The sequence below is a fragment of the Cimex lectularius genome, unplaced genomic scaffold, assembly GCF_000648675.2.
Source record: "Cimex lectularius strain Harlan isolate CLEC.00 unplaced genomic scaffold, Clec_2.1 scaffold220, whole genome shotgun sequence".
NCBI classification, from domain to species: Eukaryota; Metazoa; Arthropoda; class Insecta; order Hemiptera; family Cimicidae; genus Cimex; species Cimex lectularius.
The window spans coordinates 527,651-551,614 of NW_019392830.1; the positions used below are offsets into that span (position 1 = coordinate 527,651).

Consider the following 23,964-nt stretch of genomic DNA (forward strand, 5'->3'; position numbering starts at 1 on the left):
ACCCTCGACCTGCGGGCTAAATACGCCGCTGCTCTACCACTTCGATCCACTCGGACACTAACTTCCCATCTCAACCCCACCTTTTGAATTTGCCCTCCTTTTTGCCATTTTTCATTATCTCCATCTTTTATCTCAAAAAAATTTAATTAATTGAAGTTAATTGGTCAAACGGACCACGAAAACTAGTGAACTTAGTCATAACAATATCATTACGAACCCGATTAAAAGATTTTGAGAAATCCGCGAATGTTTCAAGACCATAATCTTTCTCATACAAAGCAGAGGGTCCAGTTTATTAAATCCAAAATTTTGGTGATTGCCCCCTTTCAGAAAGCCATCTTGGGATTTGGAAAGTGATCACATTTATGTCCAATTCATTAAATTCACTAATTTCGTGGTCCGCTTGACCAATTAATACTTTACAATTAATTAAGGATTTTAGTTGAGATGAAAAAAAGTTAATGGCACGAGCGGGATTCGAACCCACGACCTTCGGCTAGATACGCCGCTGCTCTACCACTTGAGCTATCGTGACCTTGATCTACTCGGATATCAACTCCCCATCTCAACCTCACCTTATGAGTTTTCCTCCTTTTGCCACTTTTCAAATGTCGTGTAATCGGTTTGGATCGACGACAATTGAAATCCGATGGAGAGCTTTAGTGTAGTTTGAAAAATTACATTACATGTACATCTAATATAGACATAACCCCGGATACAAAGAAAACCTGAAAAAAATAATTGTAACAACGACAGACAATGACCTAGTCTTAAAAGAAGAATGGAATCGACTGACTGAACTAAGGAACTAGGAAAGTACAATAAGCCAGATGGTTTAGTGCTTGGGAACATTAACCCCATGTCCGAGTCTCCTTTCATCATCATCATTACGAGATAACAGGGTTCATTTTATTAACCTGTGCATTATCAGAGTTTGGACGTTTATGTTTGAATCTTTCTGCGATTATCAAAAGGCAACTTATCAAATTACTTAGATGTGACTTTCGAAATTTAATTATACTGAACAGTCCAGGCACTACCAGGAGGAAGAAAAAAGAAAAATTTTCCTCCTTTAATGAAATGAGTTTTTAAGTATGAGCCTATGACAATTTTCGAGGGATATTTCCAAATTTGTCTCACTGCATCTGTAGCATTTTGGCTGTTATAGTTGTGATCAATGGTGATCAATTCTTTCTGATTTAATCAGTCATAACTAATTAGTTAATGATAGACGGTCATTAAGTTCATATTTAATCATTCGAATTTTCCAACATATAGAATGCTTTTACTTTCATTTTTACTCAACCTTAAAGAAGCCTCACTTCGTAAGCGTCAATTGGAGAATTTCAAGAGGCGAGTTTTAACGGTACTAAATATAGAAAGGAGTGTTTGTTTCACGCTCCCGCGTTCGCTTGTGCGGTCTTCAAATGACATTTTCATCAGCAGGTGAATGGTGCCATCTCCAGTGGAGACCTAAAATAGCAAAGAGACAAACAGCTGCCCATAATGTCCGTACGAGTCATTAGCTAAGGCAAACATCTTTCCTCGTTACTATTGAATCATTGCCCATTTCTGAAAAAAATCAACAACAATCAAGGCTCTATTTTACCGTCTAAAAAGGTTTGACTTGAACAGGTTGATATAGGCTCTGGTACTGGTCAAACAGCGAATTAATAAATAATTTTATTGACAAAAACAGAATATTAAAAAGTATTTTAGTCTTAAGATATTTTGTGGGTGACATTTTTAACAACACAAGTACTGAAATTGGCGAGAAGCCGAAACTTGACAGACCTGACAGAAACAGACGAAAATGATCGGAAACGCCGAAACTGCAGGTTCTTTAACCCGCAGACTCCTAGGAAATCAAACTGATTTGTACAGAAAATATAAATGAACGAAATAATTCATCGAAGTCGTGAGGAGCGGTCAAAAATGAGGTAGTTTAGTACACCTTTTTCATTTTTTTGGCAGACGTTTCGACCTTTATTCGGGTCATCTTCAGGGCATAAAGTGTGGTGCTATTCTTGTGGTGTCATATTGGTTTTGTTTTGAAAGTGTTGTGTCAAATAAAATAATATTAAACAAGGAAGTAAATAGGAGCATTAATACAACATAAAACAAATTTAATCGAACAATTGTAACAAAAACAATTTTAATAGTGATGTAAAGGTAGCGTCGGTGGCCGCAACGGTTTAGGCGTTGACACGGTAAAGGTAAAGGTCCCGGGTTCGAATCCAGCGGCCCTGCAGTCGAACCGGACATGTCTTATTTCTAGTTATGAATTTGATGTATTTCGGTGTAGATTTTGAAGTTTTTGATAAAGCTGTCACCCAAAATCGTTTGTTCTAATTGATAAAATCATATTTTATTTTAATGTATTGAAAAACCAGGTAGCAGTAGAACAATCATATTGAGATTTCATCTTGTATCTTCCCGACATACTTACAAATGGGGTTTTTCAAAAACACCGCAATACCGAGGGTTGATATAAACTCTGCTGTTGCGAACCCTCGTAAAAAAAAGAAGAAAAGAGTAAAATTTCTTTAAGGGGACGCCCAGTTGATAGGAAGATGTATATGTATATATCTGATAGACTTCTATGATGATTCCAATTGTTAAATTATTTATATATAAATATAAATATAAATATAAATATATATATAAATATATATACATACATACATATATATCATATATATACATATGTAGATATATGTATATATGGGTGAATAAAGAGCAGAAGTCATATCAACCCTCGGGGCGTCGGTGTTTTTGAAAAAAAAATAATTAAACATATAAGTACAATATTTATGTACACCTTTATCTCAAGTAAAAGCCTTAATTAATTGAAAGTTATCACCTTATGTTAGAAAGGTGAATTTTTCTACTTTTATCCTAGTTCAACAAGTTCCATAGGGTCTTTTTTTAACATAATTAATACTTTCAACTACGAGGTTATTTGAACCCTATGGGTGCCGGTGTTTTTGAAAAAAAACACAAAAAAAACATTAAACATTAATAATGCAATAATAAATAATAATGATATTCAAGCTGAGTTTAACTTCTGCTCCCTCCTTATATATATATATGTACGTATGTATATAGATATATATATCTATTTATATATATAAATAATTTAACAATTGGAATCGTCAGATAAGTCTATCAGATATATATACATATATACATCTTCCTATCAACTGGGCGTCCCCTTAAAGAAATTTTACTCTTTTCTTATTTTTTTTACGAGGGTTCGCAACAGCAGAGATTATATCAACCCTCGGTGTTCCGGTGTTTTTGAAAAAAAAGCCCATTTGTAAGTATGTCGGGTTCGAATGCAGGGCCGCTGGATTCGAACCCGGGACCTTTACCTTACCATGATGAGCACCGGGTCAACGCCTAAACCGTTGCGGCCACTGACGTATCAATTGTTAAAACAGATTTAAAGAAGAAAGTTGTACAATACATTTAAAAAAAAATATATTGTATTTTTTATATTTTATTTAAAATATATATCCAATTCAAATTTTTCTACAAATAAACACGGTTTAGTATGAATTTGTGAAAATATAAATTTCACAAAGAAGAGGCTTTAAAAAAAATATTATATGTAAGGGAAAATTATAATTTTTATAATATATAATTTCATAATAAATAATTTATATTGTGCCTATTTCAAAATCAACGAATTTATGATAATTCTTAAATAAAAAATATTGGTGTCTAAGGAACCTTGATTTTTTGGATTAGTATTGTTCACGGCTTACAGAATCGTTTATCGAAAATGAGTCAAGTATATTTAGATCTCTCATATAGATCGTGAGTCAAGGTTTAAGTGTTTTTTTAAAATTTTAAATTATAATTTAATTAAACAAATATAGTCCGGCTTTAATTGTTCATGTCTTAATTTTATTTCCTTAAAAATTTTAATGTTGTTACCAAACAATATTTTCGCGTGAAATTTGAATTTAGAAGTGATTCGATTTGACCGGGACTTTACGTGAGAAGAGTAGACGAGGTATCATGTGAATTTGTCACCTGGAGGATCGAGAATAGCAAATAGTGGCTGTAGTGGGGGTGGTGTTCTATTTAGGAATAGAGTGGCTGGCTAGGGTTACCTCTAAGCCTTTTATAGGCCATCTACTCCCTCTAGGGAATTCCTCTACAACTAACCTTATTCAAGGACTTTAAACGACCTTCACCTCCTTCAAAATATGAGCTATGTTCGCCACGATCCTTTGAAAAGTGAAGAATCCTGGAATTAGCGTCCCAGAGGTATTTCTTTGATGAAGCAGCGAAAAAAAGTAGGAAATAATATTGCCATTTTGGCTTTAACTAGTTTCTTACTTCTTTCGTATTTCATTCCCTAGGATGGAGGTCGTATTGGCTCTCTACCAGAATGCCATTACAATTTAAATTTCAAAATTTTATTTGTAAGAAGTCATTGCGAATCCTTTTAAAACCACAAATATATAAATTGGCTGTTAGTATGTTTTTATTATTGAAATATGTTTTTATAAGTGCCTCTTTTTATCTGTCTATCTGTCTCTCTCTCTCTTTCTCTCTCTCTCTCTCTCTTTCTCTCTCTCTCTCTCTCTTTCTCACATTCTTTCTCTCTCCCTCTCACTTTCTCTCTATATCTCACTTTCTCTTTCACTTACTTTTTTCTCACAATATTTTTCTTTTTCCTTCATTTGTATTCTCTCACTTTTTTCTCTCTCTTTTTGTTGCTATCTGTGTCTCTATCACTTGCACTCTTTTTCTATTTCTTTCTCTTTCCCCACTCTTTCTCTCTCTCTCTCTCTCTCTCTCTCGAAAGCTCTCTCTCTCACTTGCTCTCTCTCTTTCTCACACTCTTTCTCTCTCCCTCTCACTTTATCTCTATATCTCTTTCACTTACTTTTTCTCACACTATTTTTCTATTTCCTTCATTCGTACTCTCTTTCTCACACTTTTTCTCTCTCTTTTTCTTGCTGTCTGTCTTTCTATCAATTGCTCTTTTTTTTCTAACACTATTTCTTTCTCTCTTTTACACTCTTTCTCTCTCTCGCTTACTCTCTCTTTCTCTCACCTCTTCTATTTTTTTCTCTCTCCCTCGCTTTTCTCCCACTTGTTCTTTTTCCTCACACTATTTCTTTCTCTATCACTTGCTCACTTTTTCTCTTTCTCTCTAACTTGCTCTCTCTTTCTCTCACTCGTTCTCTTTCTTTCTTGCTCTCTTTCTCTCTCCCTCGATTTTCTTTCATTTACTCTTTTTTCTCACACTATTTCTTTCTCCATAACTTGCTTTCTCTTTCCCCTACTCTTTCTCTCTCTCAAGCTCTCTCTTTCTCACACTCTCTCTCTCTCCCTCTCACTTTATCTCTATCCCTCACTTTCTCTTTCACTTACTTTTTTCTCACACTATATTTCATTTTCCTTCATTTTTATTCTCTTTCTCACACTTTTTCTCTCTCTTTTTCTTGCTGTCTGTCTCTCTATCAATTGCTCTTTTTTTCTAACACTATTTCTTTCTCTCTTTCACTTGCTTTCTCTTTCTTTCTTACACTTTTTCTCTCTCCCTCGTTTTTCTTTCATGTTCTCTTTTTTCTCACACTATTTTTCATTTTCCTTCATTTGTACTCCCTTTCTCACACTTTTTCTCTCTCTTTTTCTTGCTGTCTGTCTCTCTATCAATTGCTCTTTTTTTCTAACACTATTTCTGTCTCTCTTTCACTCGCTTTCTCTTTCTTTCTTACACTTTTTCTCTCTCCCTCGCTTTTCTCTCATTTGGTCTTTTTTCTCACACTATTTTTCATTTTCCTTCATTTGTACTCTCTTTCTCACACTTTTTCTCTCTCTTTTTCTTGCTGTCTGTCTCTCTATCAATTGCTCTTTTTTTTCTAACACGATTTTTTAAATAAAACTATATTCATTTTTTTCTCCTTTGAGATTAAAAAGTGATTTTTTGAATAATTAATACATAAGTGGATTCATTTTGCAATGAATCTCTGTTTTTATAAAATCTTATCAATATTTGTTTAAATTGTTAACGTTCCCCTACGTTTGTTTGTTTTCGATCTGTGCCAAGATAAGCAAAAAATGTGCGGTTCATGGGGTGAAATTGTGCAACTTTTTTTTTGCAAGGATGTATCATGCTTACCAGAAGCATGTGGGGAAGAGGGTTTAAAGCATTTTAGCTGATGATAAAGCGTTGGAAGATACGAGACAAAAAAAGGTTGACCAAGACTGAAGCCAGTAAAAAGTATGGTGTACATCGCTATACTTTATCCTTCAGATAAGGCCCAGCAACGATGTTCCCGCTGTGAAGAAGACTGGAAGACAGTCAAACAAGCGAAAAAAAAACTCTCACAGGAAAAAGTGGATTGTAGTTCAAGTGAGGAAAGTCATGAGGGCGAGCCGCGCAACCAGAAAATGAAGATCTTTTAGCACCACCTTCAGAAAATTCGTCTGAAGATGAACTAAACTTAGACCCAGAGGTTTCCGACGAAGAACATTGAACGTGGGAAAAAGCCTGAACAAACAGAAACACCTTCTGGCTCTGTTGTTGTTGGGTTTGTATTTTGAATTTATTTTCTCAAATGAGAAGTGTTTCAGTGCCTTCCTTCAAAAAATTGAAACATTTTTGTGTTTTTGGAACTGAAACAATTTTTTTTGTTGAAAAAGGTTTGACACTTACTGAGGCATGTGATCCATGGGGTGGGACTGTTTAGTCATTATAATGAGGGTTTTCATGGGAAAAGTGAGTTGCACAATTTCACCCCTAGTCTAGGGAAAAACCCCTCCCCTTCATCACTAAATAGCATTTTTCTAATTGCATGAATTGATAGCTGAAATGTGTAGTTTTATCGGGTAAGAAGATCATTTATCAAAAATTAAAGAAACTGTGATAAGAAAACCCCAATTTCTTGAACTACCAGCAACAAACGGATTTATTGGTAAAAATATCTGTATTAGTTATATTCCGGAATCTTCAAAAAGTAATTATTCAATTATTGTATTTGTCAAAAAAGATATGAAAAAAATTAAATACGAAATGATCTGTAGTTTGGTCGTTTTCGATCATTCTGTTTTGTCTATCCTTCAAACAAGAAAAATGCATCATACATGGTAGTAAAAGTATAATCATCAACTCAAAATAATTTAATTTTTTTATATATTTTTAGCATTGGTTTCGTAAAATATATACATTCAGCCTTACTTTATGTTCAAATTATTTTTAAAAATTATGAAATTTAAAAACCTACAACGCTTCCAGCGTTATTATTCTTGAGTGACGACTAATGTAGGGTAGGTATATCGAGAGCAGAAGTAGGTAAGAAAAAATGTATTTTTTTAGCAAAAAAACAAATTTAATATTTGTTTTTAAGTCCTCAAAAACTAGATCTTTAAGGAACTTAACAAATGGTTAAAAACTTAGAAACCAAGCAAATTGTCACAAACCAGCCCTTTGTAGATACATTAAAACTTCAGTTCTAAAATAAAACGTTTTAGAAGTTTTTGTAGATTTAAATCTTATTTTCTCAATTTTATTAAATATCTAAACTTGGTTGAACTAGGCTGAAAGTAGAGGAATTCAGCTTTTTAACTGTAATAACACCAAATTTGTATAAAATCCAGAGGTATTTTTATGTTTGAATTTTTAAGTGGAACACCGGACTCGAAAAAAAATATCCAGCCAAAAAATTCCTATTTTTTATTTGATATGAAAATTCCTATTTAAGCACTTAATCTTTACAATTTTTTTGCTTTCCAAATGCCTGTGATTTTTGTCGAAAATCAGAAATGTAGTGGTAACATATAAACCACTGATAAACAGGAAAGTTTAAAGGGGTGCTAACTACACGTAATTAGCATAATTATGGCTTTCGTGAATAATGGAAAATAGGAAACATAAAATAAAACCAATATATTTAGTGGTGTGACGATCAAATTACTTCTGTGAAATAATTATTTTTTGTATGTAAGGTCTTGGTTGAAATGAAAAATCTAGTGTCACGAGCGGGATTCGAACCCACGAAGCCGAAGGTCTATATAATTGTATATCATTTGTCGCCGAGAATCAAATAGATTACGCGACATTTGAAAAATGGCAAAAAGGAGGGAAAATTGAAAAAGGTGGGGTTGAAGTGGGAAGTTAGTGTCCGAGTGGATCGAAGTCACGATAGCTCGAGTGGTAGAGTAGTGGCGTATCAAGCCGAAGGTCGTGGGTTTGAATCCCGCTCGTGACACTAGCTTTTTCTTTTCAACCAAGACCTTACATGGAAAGAATAATTAATTGAATAAAATAAAACGTTAAAAGTAGGGCTGTGAAATATATGCATTTGCATATTTTTCCTGATTAACTAAAACATCCAATATTAACAAACTGTATATGTTTTGAAACATTTAGAATCAATTTAAGCTATATTTGTTTTGCATATTTGTGCATATATTGCCATAAATGCATATTTTTGTATAAGTGGGTTATAATTGCATATCTTTTTACATATCCGGCATATCGGTATTTGGCACGTCAAATTTTAATGTTTCTGAGCAGGCCAAAAGAAAATTTATCCGGAAAAGAAGCTACAGGCTCCCATTCTTCCGTTTCCACATAATGAACGAGTGATCAGTTGCTGGTCCTCGGCTTTCCGCAAACTTTCAGTCGCCTTTGCTTCTCTTGGAACAAATAGAGAAAGGAATAATGTTTGTACCACTGTAAATGTTCTCTTGGAATAGTTTAATAGAAATATTACAGCCTCAGTTCTCTTCTTTCCTTACCATCATACTTCTCAGTTTTACCCAGTCTCTCATGCATTTTCCATCGTGAAACATTATTTGTGTGTTGTGAACTGACTACTCCTAAAATGTCGAAAGTCACCGCAAAGACGAAAGATCTTGTTCAAAAGTATATGCGTGAGTTTTCAAGTGAAATTTTTAAGGGCTATACAGACGTTATACTGTGTTTGTTGTGATAAACCTGTATCAACAGCTACACGTAACACAGCACATAAAGACTGCAAAACACAAGGAAAATAAAAGTAGGAAGTCTAAGTTTCAACAAACCTTTTTGACACAAGCTGCCACAAAAGCTGGGTCTGGAAAGTCCGGTTTCGATACCGATTTATGTCGTGCTTTAGAGCTGACATAAACATACCCATCCATAAACTCAGCCACCTTGAATTCAATGGTTTTTTGGAGAAATACACAGGGAAAACTATTCCCCCACGATAGTACCCTCAGGAAACTCACCTGGATCTTATTTACAATGAAACACTCCATAAAAATCAGAGACTTAATGGACAGATCTGGGTCTCGATAGATCAGACGACGGATTTTTTAAATTAAATTTTTTTTAATGCGTTTTTCTTTGTTAATATTAGCAATGTGATGTTCCTCTTGCCACTGTTTCTCTTTACAACAATACAATTATGTCCTTTAATTTGAGGTTTCCTTATTTTTCCCCATGGTAGTTTTCGCATATTTTCAGTTTTAAATTGCATTTTTTACCAAATATTTTACATATGTTTGTGCATATTTGTCTGTTTTTATTGCATATAAATCACAGCCCTAATTATTATATATCAGTGTATACTGATTTTTCTAAAGCTTTTGATAAAGTAAATCACACAATACTGTTAAGGAAACTAATGGATTATGGTTTCACCAGAACTATCTTGAATTGGTTATCCAGCTTTCTCACCGACAGAAAACAAATAGTCAAAATAAAATCATTTAAATCATGTCCCTTTGCAGCTTCCTCGGGAGTCCCGCAAGGGTCTCATGTTGGACCAGTTTTGTTTCTCTTATTTATTAATGATATCCATCTTGCTCTCCCTTCTGCTCAATTTTTATTATTTGCTGATGATCTGAAAATCTATTCCATAATCACTTCTCCTTCCGATTGCTTACAATTACAAAATTCTATCAATAATGTGCTAACCTGGTGTTCTAATAACAAACTTGCTCTTAATGTTTCCAAATGCTACACAATTACATTCTGTCATAAGAAACAACCTTTTATTTATCTCCATAATGCTCTTTTAACGCGAGTTGAGGTCGTAAAGGATCTTGGTGTACTTTTTGATCAAAAGCTCAAGTTTAAAGAACCTATTTCTTCAATAAAAAATAGATCTATGAAGATGCTAGGTTTCATCATCCGGAATACCTATGAATTTAAAAATCCTCTATGTTTTGTCCATCTTTATAAAGCTTTTGTACAACCCATAGTAGAATATGCTACACCTGTTTGGAACCCATTCTATCTAAATTATCAAAAAATTCTTCAATCTGTACAAAACAAATTTTTAAAAAAACTTTCCTACAAACTCAATCTTCCTCCGAATTCTGCCTATCCTGGAATCCGCTCTGAATTTAAACTTTTCGAACTGGCACTAAGAAGGGATTACTTTGATATTGTTTTTGTATTTAAATTATTAAACAATCTCATTGATAGTCCTTATCTCCTCTCTCAACTACAGCTACATGTCCCTTCGTACTCTCTTAAAACCTATAAATTATTTTATATTGAATTCCAAAGCTCTAACTACATGCTCTCTTCTCCTCTACACAGAATGATGATCAAGAGTAACAACATCTGCAATAGCATTGACTTCTTCAATAGTTCTGTGCAATCTGTGAAAAACCTTATCCTACAACCTTAGTTGAATGCTTTTATATTTCATACTGTACAAAATTATTACAATTTATTTCATTTACTGGTTCAACTAATTCTCGCACTCTAGTCTTATTATATATTTACAAAGAGCATTATTTTCATTAAATATGTACCTAATTATTGTAGTTTCAATTGTCTTTCAGCTTTATTTTGTTTCCTCTGCCTTATTTGGTTAGTAATTATGTCTTTCATTTTTGTTGTTCAGTTTTTACTCTTTAATTGTATTTTTATATGTATATACGTACTTATTCTTTTTATACATATTATTTGTATTTTTACATATATTATTTATATTTTTTGTTATTGTAAAATGTCTTTTTTTATAGTGGATTTCGATCCGTAAATAAATAAATAAATAAATAAATAAATAGACGCGCACCAATTGGAAAACATTCTCAACATCTCCTAAATTTCACAACGAGCACAGCCTCTTGTTTTCTTCTCTATTAATTGTATAATTTAAACACAATAACCGGCCTCTCGTTTTAAACGTTATAGACATAAAATAAAATTTATCCTTATTATTTGAAGTGTTATTATCATTTTAAGTGTTAGATGAATCAACCTCTCTTTTTAATCATGAAAAATCTGGATGGAAAAAAAATTTAATTGCCATCTACCAAGCTTACAATCTATTATATTAGGGTCATTATTATTGACCTTAACGGCAGTTTCTATAATTTTACTATGTTTATGATTTTTTAAAAAGCTAAGAATTTTTTTGGCTCCATGATTGTACATTTGTGCTAATAAAAGTTTAAAAAGAACATTGCGATTATTTTTATTAATATTATAATTTTATTTGAATATTATTATTATTGCACATCTGTGACGAGCGCATGCGCATGTACCGTCCAAATATCAGTAATCTTGGCAAGAACTCAGGTGTACTTATTAAAGTGGGAGTGAGTTAACTTCAAATATTTAGCAAATCAAGTACGTATCTCGTTCAAAAGAATTAAGATTAGTTTAATATTAAAGAGAGTGAGATAGTTTGCAAAATACATTTGTGAGGGAAATAAGTGCGAAATACCTCCGACAAAACACAATAAATAAAATAAAAAGATCCTGCAAGGGGTCCACGGGTGGTTATCCACGTGCCCCACCCTGTTCATACCTTGACCAACCGTTGCGTCAAACGAAACAAATGAGCAAGAATACGGGACAAAACTACAACTTTAGCTTTTATGAGATTTTTCTTGTATAAAGTCATGTTGTTCTTGCTATCTTTAAACGTGGATTTCTGCTGTTCTCCCTCCTTATATCCTTGACCAACCGTTGCGTCAACGGAACAAATGAGCAAGAATAGGGGACAAACTACAACTTTAGCTTTTATGAGATTTTTTCTCGTTGTATAAAGTCATGTTGATCTTGCTATCTTTAAACGTGGATTTCCGTTGTTCCTCCTTATATCCTTGACCAACCGTTGCGTCAAACAGACAGAATCAACCAAATTCAACTTAACTTTTATGAGATTTCTTCTTGATATCTGACGAATCATTTCCGATCATTTTGGCCTTGTCGACTTTAATCGTGGTTTTCTGTTGGTCCCTCACCCATCTTATATCCTTGACCAACTACAGCGGTAAACCCAAAAAACCAGGGAGAAGGCTGAATCGACAAAACTAATACTTCGTTTTTTGAAAATTTCTTCAAGAAATCTGCTAGGTTATGTATCAACACTAACCTCTATAGATAATTATTCTTTTTATGTAAGGTCTAGATGATAATTATTCTTTTTTCAATTAATTAATCTTTTTTTGGAAGGTTTTGCTTGAAATGAACAAGTTAGTGCCACGAGCGGGATTCGAAGTTACGGTAGCTCAAGTGGTAGAGCAACGACGTATTTAGCCAAAGGTTGTGGGTTCAAATCGCGCCCGTGACACTAACTTTTTCATTTCAACCAAAAACCCTACATAAAAAGATTAATTAATTGAAAGAAGTAATTTGGTCAATATACCACGAAATATAATGGATTATTCTTTTTATGTGAGGTATTGGTGATAACAATTCTTTTTATGTAAGGTCTTGGTTGACACGAAAAAGTTGGTGACACGAGCGGTATTCGAACCCACGACCTTCGGCTGAATACCCGTTGCTCTAACCAATTGAGTCTATCGTGACTTCGATCCACTCAGACACCAACTCCTCATCTCAACCTAAACCTTTGGAATTTTCCCACTTTTTGCCATTTTTCAAAAGCCGAAGGTCGTCGGTTGGAATCCCGCTCGTGACACTAACTTTTTCATCTCAACCAAGACCTTACATAAAAAGAATAGTTAATTGAAAGAAGTAGTTTGGTCAATTAGACGACTAAGCATGATGGATTAATAGATAATGTGTATAACGCCAAGTCAAGTATTGCTGTTGCTTCTGACTACTGCTTGCTCCATTCGTAATTATTTAATGTGAAAACTCGTCGACGAGTCGGACTTCTGGTGGTGCTGCATGATCATTTGCTAGTTTGGAAGCGGGAACATTGTTGATTTAATGGTATTCTGGTGAAAATTTTATCGGTAGACAGTTACCACACTGGAAAGTGAAATGACGAAGGAAGAAATTATAGAAAAGCAGCAAAGGCCAGGTGTAATTCTCGTCTTTAAAAAATACAACGTAGTGGATATTAAATAATTCTGAACCATCTCTATTTTAGACTTCAAACACGTTGTGTGTAGGTGTATGGACTTGTTTATAACTCTGACCCGCACACCAGGTACAAAACGACCAAACTATGGGTTCACCCCGCAGAACACAAAAGCTTTCCGGTTTCCGCCGTCTGTGTGACATTCTGTTGCACACTCAAACAATTGATGCACTCCGCTAGTTAACATTTCGGTTCTGTGTTAGGTGTTACAATGTTAGTTCTGTTAGCATTACTGTGATGTAATGCTATCACAACTTTTTGAACCTTTTACCATTTGAAGTTAATTGAACCAAAGTTTTTATTCAGGTCATCACTAAGATATAATCGGATGAAATCCTCGATAACAACAGCCAATGTTAAGTTGAATAATTTCAACGAATTCTTAGGCAAATTCTAAGCTTTTTCCTGAAGCTTTAGAACACACATTGACTTATCGACCGCAGCCATGATGCCCGAGCCTTATTAACTCGTAGCTCAGGTTAATGCAGAAGTAGATGTGAATATCCTTCCAATTTCGTTGAACATTTTGCGACTTGTGGATAGTTATGACACAAGCTGATACCATAGCGAGATGGTTCGTTCAATAGGAATACTGTATTGTTTACCATACTGAGTTGGATGAATACAACAGGCGTTTTGTTGATCTTATGCCTGTTCTTATGATGAAATTCATCTTATTAATTTCATCGGACGCATTATTGGTGTAGTCGACTTTCATCAGTGATACACTCACCTTAAAATGAAGTACCTCTCAAAAACCATGGAGTTTATCCAGGCGAAAAGTCTTCTGGAATATCGAAAATTTTGGAGGTATAAGCACTTAGAAGTTAGAACCATTGTAGTACAAACATGTAACTTGTAAAAAGCATTGTTTAAACTACGAGTTAAATCTTCAGGAAAAGTACAGAAAAATAGGCAAAGACCTGGAGTATGCACGTTTAAACGAAATGCATAAGCTACTTAACAAGAAGCGTCGTCAGTGAGTTATATCACCAGGAGGATGAAACCAAAGTGGCGTTCTCAAATTCCAGTTCTCAAATCTCCCAGAAATATCCACTTACAAATCAAACGAAATAGGACCGCAGTGTGAAGTGCTGTAAAGAAGGTGTTATCCAAAAATAGTACGTATTAGTACTAATGAGCATATATCAAATAAGTAACCAACTGACGAGGAAGTACTTGGCCTACCCTTGAAAACTTTAATCTGCAGCTGCAGTTCTTTGTGAATTTGCTCGTGCTAAATCAATTTTAATCCGGTATTACTAATCGTATTTGAGATTAAAATAATTATATCAGTTTATAATTCGCCTGAGACATTGGTAAATTCTTTTACCAAAGGGTAGTTTCACAGCAGGATTCAGCACGATCTATCTTAGCCCGAACTTTTAACCAGCACAATAAAAATATATAAAATTGAAATTCCGTGTAATCGGATTGAAAGGACCATGCCACACCAAGACGGTTCCATTTTCGTTTTCACCCAATGGTCTTTTGGTCATTGAAACCATCTTTAAGTTCAACGCTTCTTGCTTGCCTTTTCTTCACGCGTACAACCGCCTCCGATGAGCTTTTTGACAAGTGCAAATGATACTTCTGAACCATACAATTTGATACAGCTTACGTAAGCGTTATATAAGCTCAAGAGGGAGGTGGAAGAAAGCCAACCCTTTAAGGATCATTCTTCAAGATCACACCCACCAAACACAACACCATGGTAAATATTGATCCAATTTATTTTATTCCAAAAAAAGGAAAATTTTAGGAAAATCCATCTCGAAGACAGAACGAGACAACCGTTTTATATCCGCATTATTGCTATTATATAAAAAAAACATTAATGTCATTACGATGATTGTAACTTATACGATATTTGTTTTTCAAATTGCTTTTCTTAATTGCCATATAATATCATACGTTGACACCGTCCTGGTTTTTCAGTTCACCATAATATTTAAACGGGTGTGTACCATAAATTATTTACAATTTTTACGTTTTTCAACTCAAAAATTCGTTCTAGCACATTTGATTACAGCTACTTTTAAGGTATTTTGAGAAAAAGCTTGTACATATTAATAAAAAAACAAAAACATATTCAGTATTGAGCTAGTTGGAGTTTAATTCGTATGACAACACAATACCGAAGCACCAAAATTATACATAGGATTGGCCAACTAGGTCACCTGTTATATACAACATCCGCAATACCTAGATAAGAAACGCCAAATACAGGTAGGCACAAAACTACAAAGTTTTAACATAAATTCTTGTGGTGTCATATTTGTCCCCTGTGAAATTGTGAAACGTGAATTTGTATTCTGTTGTTTTTGGCGGTAAATCTGGGAAATGTGTGTTGATCATAGGCGGTTTTATTTGATTCAAAGGAAGTCGATAATGATGATTTTCTGGATTGGATTTCTGATTCGGGGTTTATTCAATATTGGAAAGGAAGTTAATTATTAAGGAAAGGGAAATATAAAAATAAATTTTAATAGTTTATTTGCTTTATGATGTTGGTGTAGCTACAGCTACGGCTGAGTTTGCATCCGTTTTGTAATTAATTCTGTGTGTGGGTCTCTGTTAATGACAGTTGCTCCCTCCTCACGTACTCGTTATTTATTCAACCACTGAAAATCCTAAACCCACCCGCTCCCTCACATATTAGTTCACTTACCTACTCACCCATTCTCTTACTCATTCGTTCACTTATCTACCTACCCAACAACTCACTCACATAAACTCTCAACACTCACTCACCCACCCACTCATTCGTTCACGCACCTGCTCACCCTAGAACTCACTCACTCATACATTCTCCCTCACAATACTCAACTCACTCACACAACTCCCAATACTCAACTCATTCCCTCACATATTAGTTCACTTACCTACTCACCCACTCTCTCACTCGTTCGTTCACTTATCTACTTACCCAACAACTCACGCATATTCTTTCATTCGCAATACTCACACATCTTTCACAACTTACAACATCCAGCTTCAGTCATTCATTCACTTACCTTCTCACCTATCAACTCATTCACATATGGTCTCACCTACTCGTCTACTCACTATTACATCACTCTCCCTCACTAACCCCTTTGCTTTCTAACTCATAACTCACACGTTCGTACTCTTACCAATTCACTCACATATGGCCTCACTCATCTACTCACCTAACCCATCGCTTGTTCCTCACTTTTCCCTCGCCACAAGCCCAAACTCACTCTTTTACTCACAAATTACACGCTCGTTCACTGACCGAACTTTAGTTTTCACTAACTCATTCATATACTCACAAACTTACTCTTTCCACACATTCTATGTCTATTCCTTCAGCTTGTAAGTGAAATTCAAACTATAAATACGTTATTTAGGAAGAAATTTAACGTAGTTGAGATTTTCAAGACCAAAAGACCTAGTTTATGTGCTTTATCTGTTTATCTAACTTGCTCTATTACTTATTAATATACTATGTACTTATTCATTTTTCAATGTTTGTTTTTGTACATGTTTAATTTAGAATATGTGACGATTCCTTGTTGTAAATCTAATTTGGTGTTGAATTTTTTAAAGATTGACAATATCATAAAGAATATCGCAAAAACTGCGATCAGCTCGTTTAAGAGAATGGCAACATCGTATCCGGTAAGTAGTTTAAAATTAATGTGCAAATTTAATTTCTGTAATCCGGATCGCTGTATAAAACCAGTTCGGAGAAGAACTATAGTTTACAACTAGTCTGACATGCATTTAAGAAAGACAATCTAATTTATATTTTTATCCTTCAGGTAGCCAGGAATGCTAACGATACCGGCCTCCATAAAATTGAATTTACTCCTAAAGATCCGTTCCAACTTGTCCAAAAGTGGTACGATGAATTTGAAACGGACAACTACATAGCGAAGAACAGCTTCTGTCTGTCCACAGCTGCAAAGTAATTTTTGAAAAAAATTCCGGTTTTTTTCTTTAATAATTGGTTGTTTGTTTTTAAAGAAGTGGTCGTGTGAGCGCGAGGAACTTAATCTTGAGGAGGCTGGACAAAGACGGCTTCGTCATCATGACTGATAGTAGGAGCAAAAAAGTCCGGGAAATGGTAATCAATGTCTATTTTATTTCGCAGCGTTTAAAATTTATCTGGATTTATTGTTTTAAAGGAAGAAAACCCCATGGCTGCTATGACTTTTCTATGGGTTGTTCAACAAAACGAGCTCGTTCTTTCACGGCAGGTTGTTTTTAAATATTTGCTCTTTAGTTTGATCATTTAATGAGAGCATGAGAAACAGCCCTTGATGTATTTACAACATTTCTGCTAGTTTTAAATTTAGATTTGTTTCACTTTCTTTTAAAGGTGAGAGCAGAAGGTCTTATAAAGCGCTTGCCGTACGAAGAATGGAAGGACATCTACGACAACGAACCTCTTTTCGCCAAGATCAGGGCTTACCTTTGCTACCAGGGCCAGGAAGTGGATTGGGACGAGGCAAGGCAGGAACACGACAAAATTTACAATAAATTTCAAGCTGGGAATCTCGACCTTTCAGTCAAGCCGGATCATGTGTAAGCATCCAATGAATTTTGTCGTTAAATTTTTAAATTCCCATTTTATTTTTTCAAAGTGTCGCTTACAAAATGAAACCGGACATGCTGGAATTCTACGAGTCCCTAGGGCCCCGGATAGCCGACAGGGTGATGTACTTAATGGGTGAACTCGGATGGAAAGAGCCGAGAAGGATTTGGGCATAATTCAATATTTTTTAAATAATTTTTTTCTATATATGAATACTGTATGTTTGTGTGTTAGTTTATAAGTTATGTTACTTATCTTCACATAATACATTAAAAAAAGAAAATAATTTTTAATGCCTTTAATTACGTCATCAATATTTAGTTGACACCTTCATAAAAACTTTTCTACCAACTCTCTGATTACGTTTTTGTTTTTAAATCATCATAATCATTATCATCATCATCAGTGGTGGGTTGTTGCCGAAATACGTCTGATAGACCAAGACAGTGAGGGCAGGCAAAATGATCTTACAACATACAGGTCAATGTTGTTGGTGGATCAGTAGATCGGTGGATCTGCGAATTGGTGAAAACATGTTAAGTTCCTCACTGAGGAAGTCGCAAAGCCATAACGCGTTTGAGCAACATCAAAAAACCCGCGAGTGTAGACGGACAGTTCTACAGGCTATTCCTTGTAAACTTTAAGCAGTCTGGATTAACTAAATTTTACCATGATCTATTTTAACGAAACTTTACGTGAAATGGGGCGGGGTTTCTGATGGGACAGGACTAGGTTCCCTGGTACGCCAATATTCTGGAAATAGAAGCATAGTAGCATTCCATCATCACCTCTGGCCTAAGCAGATGCAATAATCGTCTGGATTGTTGTTTCCTTATCTAATCTGACTCAATCTTCTATAAAATTTCAAACTGCCATTAAAAACGGAGTAACTGTCTAATAGGCCTAGTTAATGACTTATACTGCCTGATGGAAAAACTTCAGGACCAAGGCAGGCAAATGACTTCATCAGGAAAGTTAATTGTTACAACAGACCTGATATAACAAAGTCAGAAAAACAAAATTATTGAAGATCTGTTAATTAATCATCGACTCAAGCTGAAGCCCTAATAATAACAGAAGGAGGATATTTGAAGTTTAGAGATATGGTACAAATTGGAATCCACTACTCTCCAGCACTAAACAATCGTGAATCTACGCTGGACACTAATAATTCTCGTGATGAGTGAGAAACCACTACCAGCCTGTGGGGGCTCATCGAAAGCTCGATAGTAAGCACAATAGTTTTACCTGTCGTACAAAGTGCAAAGGGTTCTTTAACCACCTGAACATTTAAATATTCTGCAGAATCTAGCAATGCATAAGAACAAACAAACTCCAGAGATAAGGGCTGCAAACGTACAAACAATATATGTATGTTAGACATAAATTAATAATGAAGGAACATCGTAGTCAATTTTGAATTGTTTCAACTGAGGTCATGACTATGGTGTCTGCTGTATGTAGTAGTTCTAAAAGAACTGAGTCAGTCAAACTGCAGACCAATGTTCATCATGTTGCAATTGATTATCTGCGATTAGCTTTTGTTGTTTTTTGATCGGTTTTGCTTAATCAATTGTGAAATGCGAGTACTGAAAGGTGAAGGTAAATTGATGATGCTCTCGTGTGAAATGAACATATTCAGTACCAATTTCTACCGCGTTTTCTGTTTATTGTGCATTTTTATTGGTTTAATTGTTAAAATAAAGCATAAACATGTTTGATAAAGTGCCAGTTAACCAACGTTAATGGCCCGTTGTAACCGTCGACCTTTTCTACTTTCTAGTCGTCAGAACCACATCACTGGTTGGCATGTGAGAACCACGTGGATGGGTGGCGAGGTTGCTTCTGGTTGCCAAATGTTTTTGTATTTCGCATTTTACAGCCCAGTAAATGGTAGTTTTTCATAGTCGCAGGGCCATTAGTTTAAGTCAATAGTCTTCACTACAACCAGGCCACCCCAGAAGATGAGCGTCGGCCAACTGGACAGCTGCTTCACCAACTTCACCGAGATTCGTCCCCTCATCCCAGACGACTATGTGACCAAAGAAGTGAGCTATCTCATTTATTATTTTAATTTCTAAATTTTCAATTTAGTTTTAGTTTCCAGTTATTTTTAAAATATATAAAATCTCTGACTATAGTAACAGCTTGTTGTATGATATAGCATACCTGTATGATAAAAATATGCCTAGAATTTGCTTTATTAATACAATATGTCAATGTGTTGTTATAGTCAAAAATAGATAAAACAAAAAAAAAAATTGGAAATGGACAAGTAAATGTACTTTCTATATGTATTTTTTATTATGTTACCCAAAAACATGTGAAAGGGAGATATAAGTATATATTTGTAATAAAGCTCCATGCAATAACAGATAAAAGACAGATAAACTTTAAAGTTCTTTGACATTTGTTTTAGATTTTAAGATTTTTTGTTTAGGTCTGTAAGTTGGCTTAGAGTTTGGCCATGTCCAACTTTCCCCGCCTACCTATTGCTGCTTTGGTCTGTCAGACGGTTTTCCACCTTCCGCCAAACCAACCATCGGTTTTAAAGCAAGGCAAATGTAGGGTGAGGTAGTTTTTGACAAACTGTTGGAAAAAACTGCGCAACCGGCTTAAATGGTCTATCAAGTCACACCTAGCCCATAGATGTAGTGAATGTCAAATCGTCCCTTGTACGGAGGCTCAGATTGAGGAAAGAGCCAGTGGGGCTGCAGAGAATGGACTAGGGAGGAGCAAATGTTCAAAATAAATATTTCAGCCTTGCAATACTTAGATTGCTTTTCTTCCAACCATCCGCTTAAATGGACGAACAAGTCATTCCTACCTAGCCCATAGCTGCAGTGTATGCAAATCGTCCCTTGTACGAGGCTCAGATTGAGGAAAGACCCAGTGGGGCTGCAGAGGATGGACTAGTGAGGAGCAAATGTTCAAAATAAATATTTCAGCCTTGCAATACTTAGATTGCTTTTATTCCAACCATGTTCTTAAATGGACGAACAAGTCATTCCTACATAGCCCACAGCTATAGTGTATGCAAATCGTCCCTTGTACGAGGCTCAGATTGAGGAAAGACCCAGTGGGGCTGCAGAGAATGGACTAGGGAGGAGCAAATGTTCAAAATAAATATTTCAGCCTTGGAATACTTAGATTGCTTTTCTTCCAACCATCTGCTTAAATGGATGAACAAGTCAGTCATACCTAGCTCATAGTTGTAGTGTCAAGTTGTCTGTTGTACGGATACTCAGATTCAAGAAAGACCAAGTGGATGAACTATGGGCCCTAAATATACTTTCCTAAAGGTAGATTGGGGACGAGGCCAGGAAGACAGAAACAACATTTATTTTCTTGTCGAGCTTTCGGCAGAATATATCGCCTTCATCAGGACTTCGAAAAAAATCATTATATTATATGAACAGGTACATGTGTGGTTAATTTTTACCGGGATCACCGGCTATCCGTTATCTACACACATGTACCTGTGGACAATTTCTACCTATTCGATATATTTATTGTAATACATTTTAAAATATCTTCTTTCTTTTGAGAATTTTAGAATATGTTAAAAATTTTAATGATTTTTTATAATCATTGTTCCAAATTTGAACTTTGTTGCTGAAGGAAAGTTTAATTTATAATAATACATTAAAAAAATAAATATTTATTGTTAGTTTTCAACTTTTTCCAAGTGGGTTTTTCTTGCAATATTTCCTATTCACGATGTATATTACTTGCATTTCTCTTTATTATCAATAAGTTTTGTGTTCAGTTTTTACCACAAGATTTATAATTTTTACATTATTTGAAACATATTTTTATTTTTTTAAAGGACGAAAAATGCTGGTTTACTACGGCACCTGCTTTCACAACGATTAGAGTCAACACGTTGAAATGTGGAATCGACGATATTCTAGAGTTGCTGAAGGTTCAGTTCCCTGAGGTTTGTCACAAAAAAAAAAAAAAAAAAAAAAAATTCATTACTATAAGTAGTATATTTTCAGAACTTCGATGAGAAAGTAGCCAAAATGCCAGTAGTGTACCAGCATGAGATTATCCGGGATTGCATTGTCGTCGGTAGCTGGAAAAAAGAAGAGAAATCTGATTGTCTCGAAGGTGTCGATAAAGAAATTATCATTGACGTCTCCTGTGGCAATGCGGTACTGAGAGGTGCCGATATTTTTGCCCCTGGGGTAATGGGAATGCCAGCCGGCACACAGGTCGATGACGCTGTCAACATATACGTCGATCTTGCCGGTGTGTGCCGAAAGGGTTTCTCGAAGAAATTCGAAGGGGAAAAATTACTCATCGGACACGGTCAGGTTCTCATGGATCGCCCACAGCTCTTTGATAACAACAACAAAGCCGAGTGAGTTAGCAGTTTTGTATGATGTACAAAATTTTGTGTAATTTATGGCATTTTAGAGGAGTGGCAGTCAGGGTCAACCATAGGATAAGCTATGTGCCATCGATAAAAATACCGCAAGATGCAGGCGTCCTGCAGAACCTTCCATCGATCCTTTCCTCACATGTGCTCAATCCGACATTTGAACACCTTGTTTTGGATATGTGTGCAGCACCAGGCAATAAAACCTGCCACTTGGCCACCCTTATGAGAAACAAGGTTTATTTGTATTTAAAAAAAAAAAATGTTTTTGTAATAATGTGAAAACTTAAATTCCAACAGGGCAAATTAATCGCATTGGATAAAATCGCAAGCAAGGTGGCAAAAATGAAAGCAACCTGTGAGCTCCTCGGAACGACCAATGTCACTTCCTTCGTGTGGGACTCGACTAAGGCTGTGAGCCTGGACAAGACAGAAAATGATTTTACGCCGCCTTTTCCACCAGAGACGTTTGACAGGATTTTGCTTGATGCCCCTTGCAGTGCACTCGGAAAGCGGCCACGACTACGTAACACTGTGAAGCGAAGCCACGTTGAGTCTTTCCCCCCACTTCAGAAGGGTTTATTTACTGAGGTTTGTATACCTCTATGATATACAGAATGACATATTTAATTTATCTGTGGTAGGCTGTGCAGCTGTTAAAACCTGGAGGTTTCCTCGTGTATAGCACGTGTACAATTACTGTAGAAGAAAATGAGGCCATGGTTGTCTGGGCTTTGCAGAAATTCCCCAAACTAAGGCTTATCCGTTCGAGCCCCATGCTCGGAATGCCAGGCCTCCCAGATGTATGTCTTTTTAATTTGCATTTTTGAAAAATATTAATCTATTTGCTTTTTAAAGTGCGGTCTGAACGAGCAAGAACGATACTACGTCCAGCGCTTCGGGAACAGTCGAGAACCCGTCCCAGAAGATGACACCATCGGTTTCTTTATAGCAAAATTCACCAAACTGGAAGACAATGTTAAATAATAAAATGTTTTATCTATTGTGAGATGTGCTGTGATATTTTATATCTATTTATTTGATATGTTAAGGTTTAATATGACCACGACTGCAATTATTGATCTCAGTATGGTCACTTGTCATTTCAGAGGGATTGCCAAATTCAAGTAATGTACCTCTGACAGACATTAATTTTATGGAATTTTAATTTATTTTTAATTGTTTACTTTTTAACATTTACAAAATGTAGAATAAAGTGGGTAATATTTTGCTTTTTTATTATATTGTGCGATTCATAACCCTAAATCCTTATTTTTATAAAAAGTTGACAAGTTATTTTTATATTAACCCTTTCAATGCAGGATGGTTTTTGCTGCAAACCCCACGTTCTGTGACATATTTTTTGGTAAAGTATGTAATAACAATTATTTATGTAATTAAAAGTTCAAAAAACCAATAAAGTTGGTTGGAGGAAAATTTACTTCCTCCATAATGCATGTAAATGCGAGTTATGCAATCCTCACAAAAAAATTGAAAAGTGAAATAGTGATTGCATAATAACTTTAAATTTTAAATGCTAATTTTTAAGTCTAATTAAAAAAAAAAAAAAAAAATGAAATGGAAGTACATTATGATACTATTTATAATTAAAAAATTAATTAAGTAATTGAATCTTAATCAAAATAAATTAAAATTATGGTCATATAAGCATAACACACACACACACACACACACACACACACCCGCGC

The 23,964-nt window shown here is 35.0% G+C and overlaps 2 protein-coding genes across 4 annotated transcripts; both read left to right on the forward strand.

Annotated features, from left to right (window-relative positions):
• The first annotated feature begins 11,495 nt into the window (after positions 1–11,495).
• On the forward strand, positions 11,496–18,164 carry LOC106664633 (pyridoxine/pyridoxamine 5'-phosphate oxidase-like). 3 transcript variants are annotated; one of them, XM_014390546.2, is made up of 8 exons: positions 15,058–15,266; positions 15,340–15,536; positions 16,881–16,952; positions 17,096–17,241; positions 17,301–17,400; positions 17,462–17,533; positions 17,656–17,861; positions 17,921–18,164. In XM_014390546.2, the coding sequence occupies exons 3-8, from the start codon at positions 16,935–16,937 to the stop codon at positions 18,045–18,047; spliced, it is 669 nt and encodes a 222-aa protein (XP_014246032.1). In that variant the 5' UTR covers positions 15,058–15,266; positions 15,340–15,536; positions 16,881–16,934; the 3' UTR covers positions 18,048–18,164. The 3 variants fall into 3 exon arrangements, with proteins under 3 accessions (XP_014246031.1, XP_014246030.1, XP_014246032.1); XM_014390545.2 differs by lacking the exons at positions 15,058–15,266; positions 15,340–15,536 and adding an exon at positions 11,496–11,599; XM_014390544.2 differs by lacking the exons at positions 15,058–15,266; positions 15,340–15,536 and adding an exon at positions 14,505–15,021.
• Positions 18,165–19,671: 1,507 nt separating this feature from the next.
• Positions 19,672–23,264, forward strand: LOC106664634 (putative methyltransferase NSUN6). The gene is made up of 7 exons (XM_014390548.2): positions 19,672–19,919; positions 21,701–21,811; positions 21,873–22,237; positions 22,294–22,492; positions 22,556–22,846; positions 22,900–23,058; positions 23,114–23,264. The coding sequence occupies exons 1-7, from the start codon at positions 19,836–19,838 to the stop codon at positions 23,240–23,242; spliced, it is 1,338 nt and encodes a 445-aa protein (XP_014246034.2). The 5' UTR covers positions 19,672–19,835; the 3' UTR covers positions 23,243–23,264.
• Positions 23,265–23,964: the final 700 nt, after the last annotated feature.

What these genes read in the sequence shown, in the direction of transcription:
- LOC106664633 (XM_014390544.2), top strand. An exon ending in GAATGGCAACATCGTATCCG is followed by an intron (nt 16,953 to 17,095) that starts GTAAGTAGTTTA and finishes TTTATCCTTCAG; the next exon opens with GTAGCCAGGAATGCTAACGA. An exon ending in TGTCTGTCCACAGCTGCAAA is followed by an intron (nt 17,242 to 17,300) that starts GTAATTTTTGAA and finishes TTGTTTTTAAAG; the next exon opens with AAGTGGTCGTGTGAGCGCGA.
- LOC106664634 (XM_014390548.2), top strand. Translation starts at nt 19,836, where the DNA reads ATGAGCGTCGGCCAACTGGACAGCTGCTTCACCAACTTCACCGAGATT. An exon ending in GATAACAACAACAAAGCCGA is followed by an intron (nt 22,238 to 22,293) that starts GTGAGTTAGCAG and finishes ATGGCATTTTAG; the next exon opens with AGGAGTGGCAGTCAGGGTCA. An exon ending in CCACCCTTATGAGAAACAAG is followed by an intron (nt 22,493 to 22,555) that starts GTTTATTTGTAT and finishes AAATTCCAACAG; the next exon opens with GGCAAATTAATCGCATTGGA.